The 19,164-nt window shown below is 43.0% G+C and overlaps 1 protein-coding gene across 4 annotated transcripts in view; it reads right to left on the bottom strand.

Moving 5' to 3' along the window:
• The window catches only part of Ganc (glucosidase alpha, neutral C), a 55,382-nt gene that overhangs the window by 16,077 nt on the left and 20,141 nt on the right, over positions 1-19,164 (bottom strand). For all 4 annotated transcript variants that reach the window (XM_036183014.1, XM_036183011.1, XM_036183012.1 and 1 more), the window contains 10 exons: positions 18,978-19,074; positions 17,430-17,610; positions 17,077-17,230; positions 13,899-14,134; positions 11,654-11,780; positions 10,715-10,794; positions 7,969-8,112; positions 5,544-5,640; positions 2,530-2,631; positions 452-695 (listed from right to left, as the gene is read on the bottom strand). In XM_036183014.1, the coding sequence (XP_036038907.1) occupies positions 452-695; positions 2,530-2,631; positions 5,544-5,640; positions 7,969-8,112; positions 10,715-10,794; positions 11,654-11,780; positions 13,899-14,134; positions 17,077-17,230; positions 17,430-17,610; positions 18,978-19,074 (1,462 nt within the window). The remainder of the gene's footprint in view (positions 1-451; positions 696-2,529; positions 2,632-5,543; positions 5,641-7,968; positions 8,113-10,714; positions 10,795-11,653; positions 11,781-13,898; positions 14,135-17,076; positions 17,231-17,429; positions 17,611-18,977; positions 19,075-19,164) is intronic.

Genomic DNA, 19,164 nt, shown 5'->3' with positions numbered 1-19,164 from the left:
CACCCCGCTCATGACAGCCAGCACCCCGCTCATGACAGCCAGCACCCCGCTCATGACAGCCAGCACCCCGCTCATGACAGCCATCACCCTGCTCATGACAGCTAGCACCCCGCTCATGACAGCCAGCACCCCGTTCATGACAGCCATCACCCTGCTCATGACAGCCAGCACCCCGCTCATGACAGCCAGCACCCCGTTCATGACAGCCATCACCCTGCTCATGACAGCCAGCACCCTGCACATGACAGCCAGCACCCGGTTCATGACAGCATGCACAACAGCCAGCACCCTGTGCACAACCGGCAGTGAAGCTGGTTGAAACTTGACTGAACACAGGATTTTTGTCCCCGTCTTCGAGGCCTTCATCACGGCGGGGTTGGGGTGGGGGGTGGGGGTTGAGGGGTCTGTTGGTAGGTTGTTGGAGCCTCTAAATAGAGGACGCCCCTTTTACCTCATGACAGGTTCAGAAGACGTGTGCACATGGTAGAACAGAGAATACAGGTAGGGTAGGAGGGTATAGCGCTCTCTGATAGCTTCCCGGATCAGCCGGGTGTATTCTTCCCCAAACAGCCAGGGTTCTCGCCGCTTGGTGTTCATGGTAGCATGACCACGGAAGAAGGGCTGGTAAGCTCCAGCCTGGTACCAGCGCACCAGCAGCTCTGCCTCAGGATTGCCAATGAAGCCACCCACATCAGCTGGTTAGACAGAGAAAGACCGGATGAAGAAACCAGACTTGGAATAAATGATGCATTAAGGTAAAATAAGGCCTTGAAAACTGAGAGGAGATGCTCTGTGTGCACACTCAATGCAACAGGCAAACCTATGGCCTCAAACAGGGGAGTTTGAGCCACGAAAACCAGCCCATGCGGTGGTCTGGCAGAATGCTCTATGGGTTTTGTTTTTTGTTTTTTTGTTTTTCATTTTTTCTTTTTGTGGAAAGGTCATACGCTTTTCTGTAAGAGCAGCTGGCCTGTGTGTTCTGGATCCTCCATTACCCAGAAATTGCATAATGTCTCCTGGTTAGGTGTGTGTCTGTATAATAAAGGAAAGGCAGCTGGTAATTTATTTCTTTTGAAAGCAAAAGCAAAAAATAATATCAATCACTGAAAAGCAAATCATCAGCCTTGGGGATTTAGGTAGAATTTCATGCTCGCCCCTTGAGCCGGACATGCATTTCTTGCATGTGCACCAATGTCGTAAAGATACATATATCAAAAAAGTGATATTAATTTGTTTTTATTCTTCCAGAGAATAAAAAGCATTCAGACCTGCAGCTAGAACTGCAGCCAGTATATACTCAGCACCTTCATGTTGGTTCACTTGTCTGCACAGAATTCTCAGCAGGCAGGGAAGGCAAGCCCTCAGATATGTATTTGAACTAAATCCATCGTGTGTGTGTGTGTGTGTGTGTGTGTGTGTGTGTGTGTGTGTGTACACATGTGAGAAGGTATATGTGCATGTAGAAACCACAACCTGACCTCAGTGTCTTTCTCAATCACTCTCCACTTTATTTTTGGCTAGACTGGCTGGTAAGCAAGCAAGCAACAGGGACCCTCCTAGCCCCACTTCCCCAGCTCGGGGTTACAGGGATGTGCCACTGTGCCTGGCTCTTTCACATGTATGTGTGCTGGGGTCCTCATGTTTGTGTGGCAAGCACTTCACTAACAGAGCCATTTCCAGTCACGTCTTTTTCGGACAGGGTCTTCTATAGCCCGGTCTGACCTCAGTTTTGCTAGTCGCTAAGGACAACCTTGAACCTTTGAGCCTTCTGTTTCCACGTCCTAGTGCTGGGGTCTTAGGTATGTGCGGCCATACTTGGTTTTGTGTAGGGCTGGGGTCAAACTGAGGGCTTCTTGCATGCTAGGCAAGCGCTGTCCCAACTGAGCACACCTTAATGAAGAACACACTTAGATTATGTTGCAGAATCTTACAACTGCTGAGCAGGAAGTGATGCTGTAAGGCTGGCTCTTAGTCCCTCGGCTGTGCTGCTGCCCCTCAAACCCGAGGCCTTGAGCACACCAGGCTAGCCCTCTGCTGGGCTGCACCCTCAGACCGAGGCTGGCTTTTGGTTTGCTAAGTTGTCTGCAGTGCTCTCATTCTTTCAAGAGGAAGAGTATGTTTCTGGAACACTCTGTTACTGTGTCTCTGGAGTAGTGCTGAGGGAAAGGGAAGGAAACAGACTCCCATCTCCTGCCTGACTTCATGTCCTCAGTTCAGACAAGATCCGTGTAAGACGTTTATTTTATTTACTTGAGATAGGGCCTCTCTATGTAGTGCCTGCTGTCCTGGAGTTTGCTCTGTAGACCAGGCTGGCCTTGAACTCACAGAGATCCTCTTACCTCTGCCTCTAGCGGACTGGGATTAAAGGTGTGCACCACCACCACAGCAGGCCGTGCAATAGATTTTGAAGCAACCCCTTTGCTCTCCTCCCATTTTCTTTCCTGCATTCATCCTTGCCCCAAACAGCTAACGGCCACTGAAGACCCTCATTTCCTCCTACTGGAAACCTCAAGTCAGGAATCAGCTTACCTCCACAGAAAGAGATCCCTGAGACACTGAGGGTGAGTAACATTGGGATGGATATTTTCAGATAGTTCCATTCTGCTGTGTTGTCTCCTGTCCAGACGGCACCTTAGATTGCCCATAACAAGGCATGGAAACACACATAAATCATCCAATGCTCTCCATTTCATTTACATTCCATATTTGTAAAAGACAAAAATAATAAAATAGGAAACAGATTTCCACCTTAAACAAATTCTGATCTTTCTGGAAAAAGTATCAATTTTCTAATGTGAAAAAGTTATTAAGGTTCATAAAACACAGGCACACTCCTTTAATCCCAGCAGTTAGGAGGCAGAGGCAGGCAGATCTCTGTAAATTCAGAGCAAGATCCAGGACAGCCAGGGCTACAAAGAGAAACCTTGTTTAGAAAATAAACAAAACAAAACAAAAAACAATAACAAAATAAAAAACATAACTAAATACTCTGGGTTTCTTGTCCCAATTGATTATCACAACAGTCCTACCAGGCAAACACTATTATTAGCCCTACTTTAAAGATTAGGGAAATATGATTAACAGTGGCTCCATAGTCTACCCTAGTTATACAGTCGTTAAGTAGATTTGAGGCAAGATGTCAGACCGTTAAAGCCAAGGTTCCAGTTCACATTATAGTTGGTAAGAGTTTATGATGACAGATTATAATATTACTAAAGAGACACATAAAATACTTTATTTTATGACATCTAGATTAATCTTGAAGCCTTTTTTGGTTTATCTTTTACCAAAACTGTTTCAGTAGATATTTTTGTTTTAATCTTCTGTAGAAATGTTGAACTGTCCTATAGGCAGAGAAAAATATTTTTTAATAATTGATTTATTTTTTCAAAAATTTACGTACATTCGTGTTCTGCCTGCATGTATGTCTGTATAAAGGCACTGGATCCCCAGAACAGGAGTTACAGATAGCTGTGAGCTGCTGTGTGGGTACTGGGGATTGAACTCAGGTCCCCTGGAAGAACAGCAGTGCCCTTAACTACTGAACCATTTCTCCAGCCTGAGAAAAATATTTTCAAGGGATTTTTTAAAACAACACTCTAGTAATTTTTCCTTGACATCAGTTGAGCAAGGGAAGTATCTATGTAGTGATTTTGAAATCGTGGCAACAATTTCATCAAGATAGCTCATGGACACACACAGATGTATCATGGCTAACAGGACTGTTCATTCACAAGTTCTTTATAGCTATTGGTCAAGCATGTGACTAAAAAAGTCATGTTCTCCTTGCTACACACTGGGGCAAATAATCACAGACTACTGTAGACTAGAAAACGGACCAGCATCTAAGAGATCAGAAATAACTCAGACAGCACAGGGCGTGGCAGCATACACTTGCAATTCCAGCACTGGGGAGGGAGAGGCAAGAAGACCCTACAAGTTCAAGGCCAGCCTGAGCTACATCGTGAGACCCTGTGTCAAAAACTCCAAAAGAAAAAAATTAACATTCATATCTCTTGTTATCTTTTTGTACTGCTGTCTATAAACTTTTTAATTAATTCCTCCCACTCCCAGATTTCTCCTGTAGTTTTTTTTACTGAGATAGGAACTTACTATGTAGCCTGGGTTGTAGGAGTTGGTTCTCCCTTCCCACCATGTGGATCCCTGGGATTGAACTCAGGTCATTAGGCTTGGCAGCAAGTGCCTTTATCCAGTAAGCCATCTTGTTGGCCCTTATTTACTTACTTATTTACTTTTGAGACAGAATCTCATGTGTCATAGGCTAATTTCAAATTCCTATGTAGCTTATGATGACCTTGAACTCCTGATCTTCTGTTTCCATTCCCAAATGCTGGGATTACAGGCTTAAATTCTCCTATATTTTACTGAAATCTATTTACTGATTTAAATTACTACATTTATGTTTTTAACAACTTGAATAATGAATATCATTCACGCATGCTTTCTTTTTTAAGTTATATAATGTCACAAACATATTCTCATGAAATTAAAACTACCATTTTAAGGAAGGAGAGAACTAACCACCCCAGGTTGTCCTCTGACCTCTACACAAGTGGTATGCATCACATCCCCTAAAATAAATGAAAAAACATTTAAACTATAAATGTCCTGCTGCTAACCCACACCTTTGTAACCCTTCCTTTACTGTTACACAAGTAAACTTTTCTTTTGGCCTCAAGATCTAATGCTATGATGAGCATCTCTGTTGACACCATTCCGTCCTTTGGCTGAAGAACACAGGAGCTGGTCTGGGGAGGTTGGGTGAGAGACCCAAAAATGTCTATGATACAACAAAGGTGAGGTTCTTTACCCTAGGACCTAAGCTCTCAGTTGCTTATGCAAGGACAGGGGCCTTAAAATAGCCTTCCTGCCGCAGAGTGGTGAAATTGAACTAGATCTATATTAGCTGGTAAACCAGATCCAGTCATGGATGACCCTGACAGCAAGCAACAGCCAGGTCTATTTTAAGCCACATGGCTAAGTGGAACAGCTGGCTGAAGCAGTATGTTAGAGATGTGTTTCTCTAAGTCAAAAAGATAGGATCAGAGATGACCACACCAGAAAAGGGAATGCTCTGAAGTCACTCTCCCAACAAGTAAACGGCCGTTTCTTTAGTAGGAAAAAAGTACTAAACTTGATGAAAATTGGTTTACTGTCTTTTGGGGTGTGGGAGGGAGACAGGGTCTTAAGAAGCCCAAGACGGCCTTGGACAATGACCTTGAACTTCTGTTTCCCTCTGCCTCCCCCTCGGAGTGCTAGGATTACAAACATACACCAGCTTGCCTAGGTTTATATGATGCTGAGCATTAAACCCAGGCAGTCTACTCTACCAATTGAGGTACCTATAAACCATTTATTCATAGTATAAAATACACATGCCAGAGCACATCATGTTCTACATTGTAAGTTAGAAGGCTGTTGGAGTGGAACACAGTGGCAGCAGGCAGCATATATCATAAATGGAGCTCTAAAGAAAAGGGTGGGTAGCTCTCTTGTGTCTTATAATGTGAGCCATTTCTTACCATACTTTTGTGATCCAGCAAAGAAAGAACGTGAAAGAACGAAGGGTCTCTCCTTCCCTTTAGATCGCTGTATCAATCCTTCTGCAGTAGCCATTTGCTGTAAGCCAGTGGAGAAAGATTGGAAAGAGGAGGCAGGGTGAGGGCACTGTGCCAACATCCTCAATAGACTACTAACATGAGAAAACTAACAGTTGGGGGACCATGAAAAGGGAAATAATAAACCCATCAAGTCTTTTTGATGATATAGTGAATGATACTAATTTGCCTAGTAAAGATGGAAACATTTATTCAGTTAGCAATGTCAATGAAATAATAGTAAAGAGGAATAGGGATGCAGATGAGTAGAAGGGTGGCTACCCAGAATGCTTGAGGCCCAGGGTTCAGTCCCCAGCACTGCAGAAAACAAACACATACACAACACAACAAAACAAAAAAGCCCAAGCTACCATTTATTAAGTGGTACTATTGGTGGTTATTTTATAGTATATTTCCTTATGATCTGCACAACAATCTGTGAGTCAAATGGTTTTTCACTGATTCAAAAAAATAAATTCAGGGTTGGGGATTTAGCTCAGTGGTAAAGCGCTTGCCTAGCAAGTGCAAGGCCCTGGGTTCGATCCTCAGCTTCCAAAAAAAATTAAAAAAAAAAAAATTCAGAGACGTTAAGTGTCCACTTCAGCCTACATAAGAAATTCCCTAAGGCAGCTGGCAATTAAAGCAAAAAGCTGGTTGAGAGATAAACATGTGGTATCTGGAAAAGGCTATATCCAGCCAGCAGCTCTCATTAAGAAATAGAAATTGTGGGAGACCTATGGGCATACAGTCTTATTCTAAAGAATAACAGAGACTCACAGATGTAAGTTAGGGTAAGTGATTCTCAATCTTTGGATATGATTAGCAAATAGAGGATAATTCCACCACCTTTATTCAGAAGGTTAAGCAAATTTTTCTTTATTTTGGTTTTTCGAGACAGGGTTTCTTTGTGTAGCTTTGTGCCTTTCCTGGATCTCACTCTGTAGACCAGGCTGTCCTCAAACTCACAGAGATCCTCCTGCCTCTGCCTCCCGAGTGCTGGGATTAAAGGCGTGAGCCACCACCACCTGGCAGTTTACACATTTAAAAACTATACTGTGGTGGTTTTAATGAGAATAGCTCACATATTTGAATACTTGGTCCCCAGTTGGTGGAACTGTTTGGGAAGGATTAGAAGGTTGTGACCTTGTTGGAGGAGGTGTGTCACCAGGGGTGGGCTTTGAGGTTTCAAAACTTGTGCCATTCCCGGTGTGCCTCCCTCTTAAAGTTGTATTTATGGATCAAGATATGAGCTCTCAGCTGTTCCTTTGTATCCCACTATGGTCTCTACCTTCTGAATCCATAAGGTAAATTAAATGCTTTCATTTATAAGTTACCTTGGCCATGGTGTCTTATCACTGCAAGGGAAACTAAGACATATACTTATTAAAATATAAATCTATATGTTAAGTCTTGCTTTCCTGGTGTGAATGTTAGAAGATATATATATATGTATGTATGTATGTAAGTATGTATGTATGTATGTATTTGTTGTTTGATTTTTTTAAACATTTTTTAAAGTTTTTTTCTTTTATATGTGGGTGTTTTGCCTGCATGTATGTCTGTGCATTATGTGCATATACTGCTCATGGGGGTCAGAAGAGGGCTTTGGATCCTCTGGAACTGGAATTACAGATGGTTATTAGCTGACATGTGGATGTTAGGGATTGAACCACTTAACTATCTCTCCAGCCTCTTCAAAACTATTTTTAAAATTTATGTATATGTGAGTGTATACCTCCTGTGTGGGTGCCTCTGAAGGCCAGAAGAAAGTGCTGGGTCTTCTGGAGCTGGAGTTACATGCTGTTGTAATCTGCCCATTATAGGTGCTGGGAACAAACTCAGGTCCTCTGGGAGAACAGCAAGAAGTCTTAAACATTGAGCCATCACTAGCCCTTGTTTGCTTTTTGCTTTTGTGATAGACCCTTGTTGTATAGTCTAGGCTGGCCTAGAACCCATCATGTAGGCCAGGCTAACCTTTAATTCACAATCCCTCTGTACCATGAATGCTAGGATTGCACATGTGTGCCACCAACCTCAACTAAGCTAGCAATAGATGGGTATATACAAAATTTTACCTTAATTACCTTCGTTAACATATTTCTAGATTGCCTCTGCCAATAAAAGTCTTCTAGTAGTATTAAATGCCATATATAATATTTTTAGATGTATCGGGTTTATTGTGAAAGGACAAGGCAGTAGAGGGAGCAATAATAAACTGGCTATCATCTAAGACTCACTGTAGGTGACAACAAACACACACAGACCTGGCAGTACACCTGATTACAGAACTGAGTCCCTGTCTAAAAGCAGGGCACATGAGTCTGGCTGGCTTCTGACTGGGATGACTTACCTGGTAAAAGCCGTAGATGTTGTGAAGCTCCCTGTGTTCCCAGTTGCCATAATGAACGGCATTCTTTTGCATGGTTAGCTCTGGCCCTCTGAAGACTGAGGGCTCATTCATGTCATTCCATATGAAGAGGATGTCTGTAGATCCCTGGGAAGAGAACCCTGTTCATGAGAATCCTTCCCCAGGGATGATATTAACAGGATAGTATCCCTGATCTTTCCCTCTCTTTTTTCTTTCTTATTTATTTTTTTTATGCCAATTGGGTTGTAAATTTTGTCCAATGAAAATCCCATGCACCTACAACAGTATCTGACTCAAAGAAAGTTACCAATAAATATTTTTTGATAAGAATGCTGCACTATATTATCTGTGAAATACACACTGCTCTGTAAGTTCACTCAAAGACATCCTTGGGGAGTATGTGCCAGAAAAATTGTAAAAACCATGAGGCTCTGTATCATCCACTATCTACTACATGTCTTTGCTTGATCTTATCTAAAAAGCTGTGAAGAAATCTCTTCTTCAACTCTGAACTAAAAGCAATTATTACTATACATGAATTTTTTTCTCTAATACTCCAAAAGACTTGACAGTTGAGTTATCTGTTTGTTAACATATAATTTGTGTTCTTTCCATCTACTGAAAATGGTATTAAAATTCTTTTTATAAAATTCATGGTCTTTCAGCATTTGAATATCATTACAGGAAAACTCAGGCATCTCATTCCACTATTTCTTAATGCTGTGTTCTTTACACCATGTCCTAATAAGGCCTAGCTTCTTCCCAGGACACCACAGAACATATCTGAGACCTTATCCACATGATAGATGATCTTTTCAATGTTTGAATGTGGCCTATATGTTTCCTTAACTATTTTTAAGCAAATGCACCTTTATTTGGAGACTCTCTATTATGTAGCTCTGACTATCCTGGAACTCAATATGTATACCAGGCTAAACTTGAATGCACACAGATCCACCTGCTTCTGCCTCTGAGTGCTGAGATTAAAGGTGTGTACCACCATGCCTGGCTTCTAAGCAAATGCACTTTTAAGAATAAGGGTGTAGAGTTTCCAAATATTTGCTTTCAGTCTTCTTTTGGTACTTCTAAGGCAAAGATCAGCAAGTTTTCTTCTCCTCCTCCTTCTCCCTCTCCTCTTCTCTTTATAAATATCTAGATAATGTACGTTCCCATCTTCATGAATCATAAGAGCTCTTTAATTATTCTACTCTGGCACAGTATTATAAAAGCAGCCACAGACAATAATGAAGTGAATGACTGTACCCATATTTTGCCTAGGGATTGTTGTCTATACCGCTTTAAGTATTTTTCTAATCTCCTAGCCAATGATGCTCAGAAGCAAGTATCTTGTGTTTAAAAGCTGAGCTTGGGAGACAAATAGACCTGAATTCAAATCTTGGGTCCATTATTTAGTAAATTGGTGACCTTTATGGGTTTTAAAACTCTCCACACCTCAATTTTCTTACATGTGGGGTTAAGATTTAATATAGTTCCAATTTTGAGCATTTTTCATAAAGAAGAAATGGGGTAATGTACATCAAATACCTAAGATAGCACTTGGCACGTGGCTTGCATCCAATTTGTGTTAGGTATTACCGAGACTGTCATCATCACCATAACTGATTGAAAACAGGTCTCTAATGTGACCTCAGTTCTTTCCATGGTTCTTTTAAGATTTTGACTATTATATTTTTCTTTTAATAATATATTATGGTTTATAACAGTGGTTCTTAACCTTCCTAATGCTGCAACTCTTTAATACAGTTCCTCATTTATAACTATAATTTTGCTACTGTTATGAATAATTATGTAAAAAGCTGACATGCAGGATATCTGATAATATGACCCCTGTGATAGGGTCAGTCGACCTCTTAAGGGGTTTTGACACAGGTTTTGAAAACCACTGGTTTATAAGATAGTTTCATACTTGTCATAGCCACCTTATTGCTGATGGGGCTCTTCCTTCTCTCTCTCTCTCAACAGCTCTCATGCTGCTTAGGCTGGTCTTGAATTTGATAATTAGCTGAAGATGACATTAATTTCTGATCCTCCACTTCCTAAATGCTGGAATTACAAGCAAGTACTACCATGGGTCTTTGCTGTGTTGGGATCAGGCCTTCTAGCCATGCACTCTGTCAACTGAGCTATTTCTTTAGTCCTAAGTCTTTTCTTTGTGAGACAGGGTCTATCTATGTCGCCCTGGTTGTCCTGGAAATGTAGACCTGGCTAACTTTCAACTCTCAGAAATCCATCTGCCTCTGCCTGCCAACTGAGGTTAAAGGTGTGTATCACCATTTTTTTTTCTGGAGACAGAGTTTTACTCTGTAGCCCAAGCTGGCTTTGAATTCATGGCAATTCTTCGGCTCATCTTCCCAAGTGCTACGATTACTGTGCCCCATGCCTGACTTAATATCAATTTTCAATAATAGTTGTAGAAAAGGATTTTATATTAAAATATACACAGTGTTTAGAAAATAGAATAAAATACATTGTACTGTATTTTGATATATCATAGTCTGTTATGATATAGGTAAAACCACAATTTTTATACATCTAGTAATATATATAGTACCCTTCCTAATATCATCAGAGTCTATACTGTGATATCTATTCTAGAATTTTATATGTGCACTATATCAAAAGCTCTTAGTTAAAGCAGTTCTATGCGACTACCTTTTCCTTTCATCTTTCAGGTGAACTAGGAAGCAGAAAGAGAATAAATACCCACCTGATAAACAGGAAAAGCAAAAAGGCTGGAATACCACTCTCTGACCTTGGGATTGGTGAAATCCAGGTAAGACGAGAGACCTGCAGAGGCACAAGAGTGGGCAGTCTGTCAGGAACAGTGGTCTTTACAGTTAGATGTGTAGGGAAGAAGATGTAGGAGTCAGGTTACCAATGGACACCTATGTTAAGTACAAAAGACCATTGAGACAGGCATGGTCCACAACAAGAGAACAAAGCAATCTTTAAAGAGACAGAATTTAAACCTTTCAAACCAGCCCATGGGCATGCCAATGAGCAGGTGTCAGGATGGACACTAACGGCCTGAGAAAGGCAGATAAGGATGCCCAATGCCCTGTGGTGACCCCCATTTTTAAAGAGAACATGGACTTGTTCAAATGGCTGACGGGAGAAAAGGAAGGTACTGGCTTCTCCACAGCACTTGGATCTATGACACAGTCTTTTGGTCTTCAGTGAATTTCTTACAAGGCTTTCAACTAACAACTTTTGCATCTAGAGTTCCACAAGCAGCTGAGGCCACTCATGAGAGGCTGAAAGTCAAAACTATGGGCTAAAAGACCAAGAGCAACCACAAGGGAGAGCCTGCCAGACACTTCATTTCTGTATCCCACCCCCCACCCCCTGCCCCCGACACTTTCCTCATTCCCTACTTCTTATCTCTGTTTGCTTAGAGAATTAGCATGCCATGGAGCTTAGTATGCTTGCTTATTTTTCACTCATTCCTCTGATCACTGACTGATTAATGCACTCATAGCTCACTCTACCAGGTGTTATTAAAGATACCAAAAAGGCAATGGTGTATCTCCCTTAAAGGTGATGAAAAAGTGTCTGGAAGAGAAAGAGATGCCCACAGGGAATGAGAATGTAACCACAGAAGTTTTATTAATTGGGACAGAATCAGTGGAAATAAGGGTTACCATACCAGGCCAACACACTCCTTGGAAGTCACCACCTTGTGGGTTCTTCACAAAGAAGCCCTGTTCTTTGGCTTTGGTGTATACTGAGTAGTCAGGATCCACCTTGATGTGGGGGTCACTGATGACCACAAGCTGTCAGGACAGAGGTTTAAAGACCACGTCAGTTTTATGAGGCTTATGTTCACTCAGGTGTTTTCACCATAGTTTGGGATGGGGAGTGTCGAGGTTTACTCAGAAACTACAACTCAATGAAAATTTTGGACATTGCTAAATCCCTATAACCTTTCACTAAAAGTTGTTATCAGCCAGGCAGTGGTGGTGCAGGACTTTAATCCCAGCACTCGGGAAACAGAGCCAGGCAGATTCAGCCTGGTCTACAGAGCGAGTTCCAGGACAGCCAGGGCTACACAGAGAAATTCTGTCTCAAACAACAACAACAACAACAACAACAACAAATGTTATCAAATCAGATAAATCCTCTTTTCTAATTGTCATGGTTTATCGTTTTTTATGATTACTTTACAGTTATTTATTTATTTTGTGTGTGTCTGTTTGTTGGTCTGTAAGAAGATGGTTCTCTCCTGACACCATGGGTGTTCTGGGGCTTGAACTCAGTTCTGCAGACTTGGTAGCAAAGTGCCTTTACCCACTGAGCATCTCAGCCCCCATACACATTTAGGATGGCATTTATTACACTTCTAACTATGATGTCAGGTGCTATAAGAAGGGATTAAATAGGCAAGACCCTAACTCCCTAGGTATTTAGAGGCTCATTTTCACACTGCTGAAATAAACCATTAAAGAAATCAAGAACAGTTCGAGGCCAGCCTGGTCTACTGAGAGTGAGATCCAGGAAAGGTGCAAAGGTATACAGAGAAACCCTGTCTCGAAAAAAAAAAAAACCAAAAAACAAAAAACAAAAAAAAAACCAAAAACAAAAAACAAAAAAAGAAGTCAAGAACAGGCCTGGGGATTTAACTTAGTCAGTAAATAAAGGACCTGCTTTGCAGGCATGAGGACCCAAGTTTGAGCCCTAGAACCAACATGAAACAGTCAGGCATGATGGTACATGTTTGTAATTCCAGCACTGGGGAGGTGGAGGCAGGTCTGTGGGGTACCCTGGCCAGCCAAGTCAGTGAGAGACCACTGACAAAAGAAAAAAGAAAAGTGGATAGCATCTAGGAAATTATATAAGGCTGTCCTCTGGTTTCTACAGGCATATGTGTGCACCCATGCCCTCACGAGCCCCTTCCAAACCACAGAAACCACAGAACTAACGTTAAAACCAAACCAAAACGTCAAAATAGTAACAGCAACTATGTACTTCTCAGTGGTTTCTCTCCTTCTCCTTTAAATTTCAGTTCTTTCCTTGGCCAAATTTACAGGGAGAGTCTGTCAGTGAAACATATGGGGAAAAAAATAGATCATCTGGCTACTTTTTTTCTTTAATTACACTTATCTATTTGTGTGTGGAGCAGGGGGAGGCACATGCTTGTCATGGTGTGCATGTGGAGGGCAGAGGACAAGTTGCATGAGTTGCTTCTCCCCTTCTACCATGTGGGATCCTAGGGTCAAACTCAGGTTGTCAGATGTGGGGGGCAAGTACCTTCACCATCTTGGTCTCCATGACTCCATTTTTGACCCTCTGTTGTTAAGACTTTCAAGCCCTACCATGTCCTCCTACCCTTCTGCCCACCTGCAGTCAAGCTGACCAAACCAGCTCTGGTGTTAGTGGCAGGAATTCAAACAACCCAGCCCATGTGGAGGAACTCTTATGCCAGCACCACCTGTTAGCCACCAGGGACTCCAAGCTGGTCCCCTTTCCCAGCTTTCTCAAGCCATTTTCAAAGTAGTTTGGGAGACAGCCCGGCTCTCTCCAGATGCCTCATTATGTGAGAAACTCTTCTGCTTCTGATGTCTGTGTAGTACCACCAATTCTGACAATGGGGCCAAATTTTTAGGGGAGAAGGGTGTCATCCCAGCAGGGTGGCTGCAGCCAACAGGACTGAAAGACTCAGGCCCCTTCACTGTTCTGGGGTTTACATGCTGTGGCAGGGATGCATGGCCTCACCGCATTTCAGCACCCGTTTCTACCTTTGAACACCGGTCTTCTGTTATCACATTTACTATTAATTGGAAGGCACTGTTTTCACAACGACTTTATTTTAATCAGAGGGTCTTCCTCTGCTGGTGCACCCAGACAAATCTAACTCTGGGATGAAGGAGTGTTAAACATCAGATTGACCTCACCTTGCGTTTTTTGCTCCTGAGTAGCTCTTGCATCCTTCTGGGGTTTGGGAACCTCTTCTTGTCCCAGGTGAAGTATTTCTTGTCCTCGGTGTGCTCTATGTCCAGCCACATGACATCGTATGGAATGTCGTGCTCATCAAAACCTGCATCCACTGCCTTCACATCCTGCTCGTCTTCATAGTTCCAGCGGCACTGGTGGTACCCCAGGGAAAAAAGAGGAGGCATGGCTTGTGTGCCTGAAAAAGAAGAGGACAATGGAGGCCACTAATGTTACTCAATCAGTGAACATCTTCCCAGTCTCTACAGGGGATTAAGCACTGAGCTTGATACTGCATAGACTATCAAGGATAAGAAAAAATAGACCCTGCCTTGAAGACAGTGGCAATTAGGGTGATGGGGCAGGCATATAAATAAACCCTGTCCTGAGGTATAACTGCTATGCTAACAGTATCAGCCTAGTGCTGTGGGAACACGTACATTCTGCTTATAGAGTAATGTGGGATCTTCAGAGGTTTCCCAAGGCAGATGAGGAGGGTGGAGGCCTTGAATAAGTAGAAGGATGCCAGGCAGGGAGACTAGGCAGCACTCATAAGAACAGAGATTAGAGACACAGGCAAAGAAGTACATGTGGTCTTAGAGAAAATAAACCCTGCAGGGATTACAATGTGAGACACTGAGAGATGACACTGGAAAGGATCAGTTTCTAAAGAGCCCTGAACTTCAAGATCAGAACTCTTCTCATACTTCTTATTTACAGTAACAAATGGCAGTGTGGGGGCTGTGGATGCAGCTCAGGTGGCAGAGTACTTGTCTAGTATGCATGAAACTCCAGGTTCAAAATTCCCAGCACTCTATAAAACTGGTTGATACATGCCTGTAATCCCAGTACTTGGGAGAGGTGGAGGAAGAAGAATTATGAGTTTGAAGTCATCCTTGGCTACATAGAAAGTTCAAAGTCAGCTTGAGGTACATGAGATCCTGTCTTTAAAAAAAATGAGGGCAGGGGTTGGGGATTTAGCTCAGTGATGGAGTGCTTGCCTAGCAAGTGCAAGGCCCTGGGTTCGGTCCTCAGCTCTGGTGGGGGTGGGGTCGGGTGGGGTGGTGGTGAGGGCAGTGAGAAGACTCAGTGGGTAAAGGTTCTTTCTACCAAGCCTGCTGACCTGAGTTCAATCCCTGGGTCCTGAAATGTGGAAGGAGAGAACTGATTCATAAAAATTATTACAAAAAAGAAGGTTTGAAACAAAAGAGCAAACAGGGAAGTATGTTCAGCATAATCTGGAGGGTGGGAAGTAAGCGGGAGGTGGTGTCTGCCGAACCAGGCTGAGTGTGTGAGGAAGGCACAAAAGTGGAGAGTAGCCCTTCCCTGCTCTAGAAATCTCAGAGACAGGTCCCACATGCTCCTCAAGTGCTAGGGTACCAGACTCCTCCAGGCACCAAGGGTTTCCATGTAGAGCCACATGTCAGGTGGCTGATAACCATTTGTACCACTTGTAACTCCAGGAGCTCAGATCCCTTCTTTTGGGTCCTGCAGGTACTTTATCTCAACATGTATGTACATAATTTTAAAATAAAATTAAACCTTTTTTTTTTGAGACAGGGTTTCTGTGGGTAGCTTTGGCGCCTTTCCTGGAACTCCCTCTGGCCTTGAACTTACAGAGATCTGCCTGCCTCTGCCTCCCGAGTGCTGGGAAAAATACAATCTTTTAAAAGACCATTATCGGGCCAGGCAGTGGTGGCGCACGCCTTTAATCCCAGCACTTGGGAGGCAGAGCCAGGCGGATCTCTGTGAGTTCGAGGCCAGCCTGGGCTACCAAGTGAGTTCCAGGAAAGGCTCAAAGCTACACAGAGAACCCTGTCTCGAAAAAAACCCAAAACCCAAAAAACAAACAAAAAAAGACCATTATCATCAGTATCTCAAAGGATGAAGAAAGATAAAAGACTCACAGAGAGCACACGGGGAGGGGGCAGAGGTCGGAATGTCGACATCAGAAACACGACAACATAAATGGAGGCCTGGAGAGAAGGTGGAGAGCATTTCTCAGAAGAGAGGCCAAAAGAAAAAAGGAGAAAGAACAAGGGTGTGGAGCTGTGGGAGGAACGGTAGAGACTGCTTCCCAGGGCGGAAGGACACTGAGGCTCAAAGTGTCGCACAGAAACTGAAAGGAATGCGTCAAGGGGACCTACTGTAAAATCCCCAACTTCAGTGATGAGGAAGGCGGTTCAGTGAGAACAGGTAGATCATGTGAAGAGGAATCCAATGGAGGGTTTTGGAGTAAGAAGACAGGGATAAGAGAGAAACGCCTTTGAATTCTGAGGAAAGGAACTTCCAGTTTAGCTGACTCGATTACCATCCTGGGGTGAAGCTAGGAGAAAGATGGCTTATCCCACAAGGAGTAGAGCATGTGCATTTCCATTTATTTAGCATGTGTGTGTGTGTGTGTGTGTGTGTGTGTGTGTGTGTAGACAACTTGTGGGAGTTAGTTCTCTATGTCTACCATGTGGGTCCCTGTGATCAGGTCTTCAGGCTTGGTGGAGTCTTTACCCACCAAGCCATTTCACTGGCCCTAACCTTTAGTCTCTTAAAGAACAAATATTTTATTGCTAAAGCAAGTAGTATGTATGTGTGTGTGTGTGTGTGTATACACACACACACACACACACACACACACACACACACACACACACACACATATATGGGGAGGGGTTTGAGACAGGGTTTCCCTGTGTAGCTTTGTACCTTTCTTAGAACTTACTTTGTAGCCCAGGCTAGCCTCAAACTCACAGAGATCTCCCTGCCTCTGCCTCCTGAGTGCTGGGATTAAAGGTGTGCGCCACCACCGTCCAGCACCAGTAGTATATTTTAACAGAAAAGAACACATTTAAAAGTCCAGGATGGAATAGTTCTTAGCTACAAGGAGATTATTCCCAGAGACTAAAGGCTCCAAGCAGGTGCAGGCATATGACAAGTGTTAGGGATTAGAGGCTGGGCAGTCTAGTGTCATGTTTAGCTGGTCTGGATGTAATGAGGATGGGAAGAAAAATGCTTGCTACTTAAAATGCTTAGAGATGTCGTTTGTGGTTTCTACATAGTGTAGAACAAATATTAATTTGCAGTGGTGATACACAGGACAGACGGAAACATAATGGAGCAAGGAAGTAGCAATCTTTATGCATGTACCTGTGAGAGAAGAGTACTGCTTGAAGATGTCGGAAGGTGTAGGTCCTGTCAGCAGAAAAACATCAATGATTCCGCTCTCTGACATCCATCGCACATCGGTCCGACACCTGACCTGTTGTTTGGCAGCTGCTGGGCCCAGCTGGGTCAGTGTGTACTGGAAAGGATGGAATGGAAATCTGAGAAATTTCACCGATATCACCCAGTTCTAAGTGAATCTGTCTACATTTGGTAGCTCCTACTGACATCTGCCAAATACACTGCAAAGCTCTTGGTCCCAGAAAAATGCTGCTGTAAAGAAAAGGCTCTGACTGCAGTGTGGTAAGTGTGGCATGGAGCCACATTCCACAGCTCACCTCAACTGCTGGCTCCGTGTTGATCTCCACCAGTGTTTCTGAGGCATTCAGCCAGAAAATGGCTACAGTCCTGCCCTGTTTGTGGGCCAGGAGATAAGGCACTGAACCATAAATGCCCATTTTGTCATGTATTTGATATCCATAGACATCTAGGTTATAAAGACGGTATGCATCTCCGTCCCTGAAACACAAAGGAGGCTTATCACCAATTACACAAGTGGGTTGTTAATGAATAGAACAGCTTCATTGTCTCCTGTAAACAGATCATTCACCCCTGCCAGGTGTGAAGGCACACACTTATAATCCTAGCACTTGGAGGGTAGAGATAGAACTGTGAGTTAGAAGCCAGCCTGGGCTATATAGCAAGTTCTAGGTCAGCCTGGGTATGTAACAAGACCCTATATAAAACCATAGCTCTACAAAGACTCATCTCTTATCACTTGCCTAAAGGTTTCCTGGCCCAACCTGTGTGTGTGATCCTCCTCCTCTAGACATCCTGAGATAATAAAGGTCCCTTGTGAATCTTCCAGAATAGCAGACACATAAGCCCCCTCTGCTGATGGACTGTGTGAAGACTTCTCTGCAGCTATGGAAAAGAAGTGCATCCTAACCCACCTGAAGATCTGGAACAGGACTGAGATGGGGGCTCCAAGCTGGGGGGCTCTGAGCTCGGGGCTAGGAACTAATCACTATGCCTACCTACTAAATAAACAGTCTCCAGACCTGACAACTTTAAACAGCCTCTGCTTCTCTTTGGTTTTGGCTCCTCTTAGGCAGACGCCCCTGGGATCCATTTGTCAGTAGTGTCAGCCTGAAATGGTCTCTCCAGGGAGTCATAGGGAATTGGAGATGCCATTCTCTGGCATGTTGTCCTCTTTAGAGTGAAAGTCCTTTTCTAGATCAGTATTTTCTTTTCACTGTTCTCCCAGGGTTCCACAAAAAAGATCCTACACAGTAAAAACGAACCTTCACTTTAATTACAATTACTCCTTATTTTTATTTCTTTATTTTTGGGTTCACTATTACAGCTTTTTTTTTTTTTTTAATTAATGTGAGTGTGTGTACACACATGCAGAAGTCAGAGGACAGCTTTGTGGCGTCGGTTCTTTCTTTCAATTTTTATGTCCTGTGCTAGTTCATTTCTGTCGCTGTGACAGATTCTCTCTCTCTCTCTCTCTCTCTCTCTCTCTCTCTCTCTCTCTGTCTGTCTCTCTCTCTCTCTGTCTCTCTGTCTTTCTCTCTCTGTCTCTCTGTCTCTCTCTCTCTCTCTCTCACACACACACACACACACACACACACACACACACACACACACACACACACCAACCTAGGGAGAAAGGGCTTATTTGGCTTACAGTTCCAGGTTACAGTCCCTTATTACAGACATTCACAGTCAAGGGCAGAGAGCAAATAAACATACAGATCCTCGCTTGTCTGTCCTTTCAATTCTCTTTACTGTCCAGTACCCTGAAAACTACTAGGAAAGTTTCTTAACTCGGTAAGTCATATCAAGCCAGAGACTATTTAAGAATTCTTGCTGCCACTTACCTAGTATTTTTAAGTTGGTGTGATTCTGCATGTTGAGGGATACCATAGAGATGTTCAAACCCATGAAAGGAGAAATCCAAACCAACAGAGGAGGGACCTGTAGGGGCCAGACTCATGGCTGAGTTTGCTTCTCAACAGATCAATCTAGAAGATTCGGTTAATTTAGCTAACAAGACAACTAGGCTGG

Source organism: Onychomys torridus, chromosome 4, assembly GCF_903995425.1.
Source record: "Onychomys torridus chromosome 4, mOncTor1.1, whole genome shotgun sequence".
Lineage (NCBI taxonomy): Eukaryota > Metazoa > Chordata > Mammalia > Rodentia > Cricetidae > Onychomys > Onychomys torridus.
This window is presented reverse-complemented; position numbering and strand designations above follow the sequence as displayed.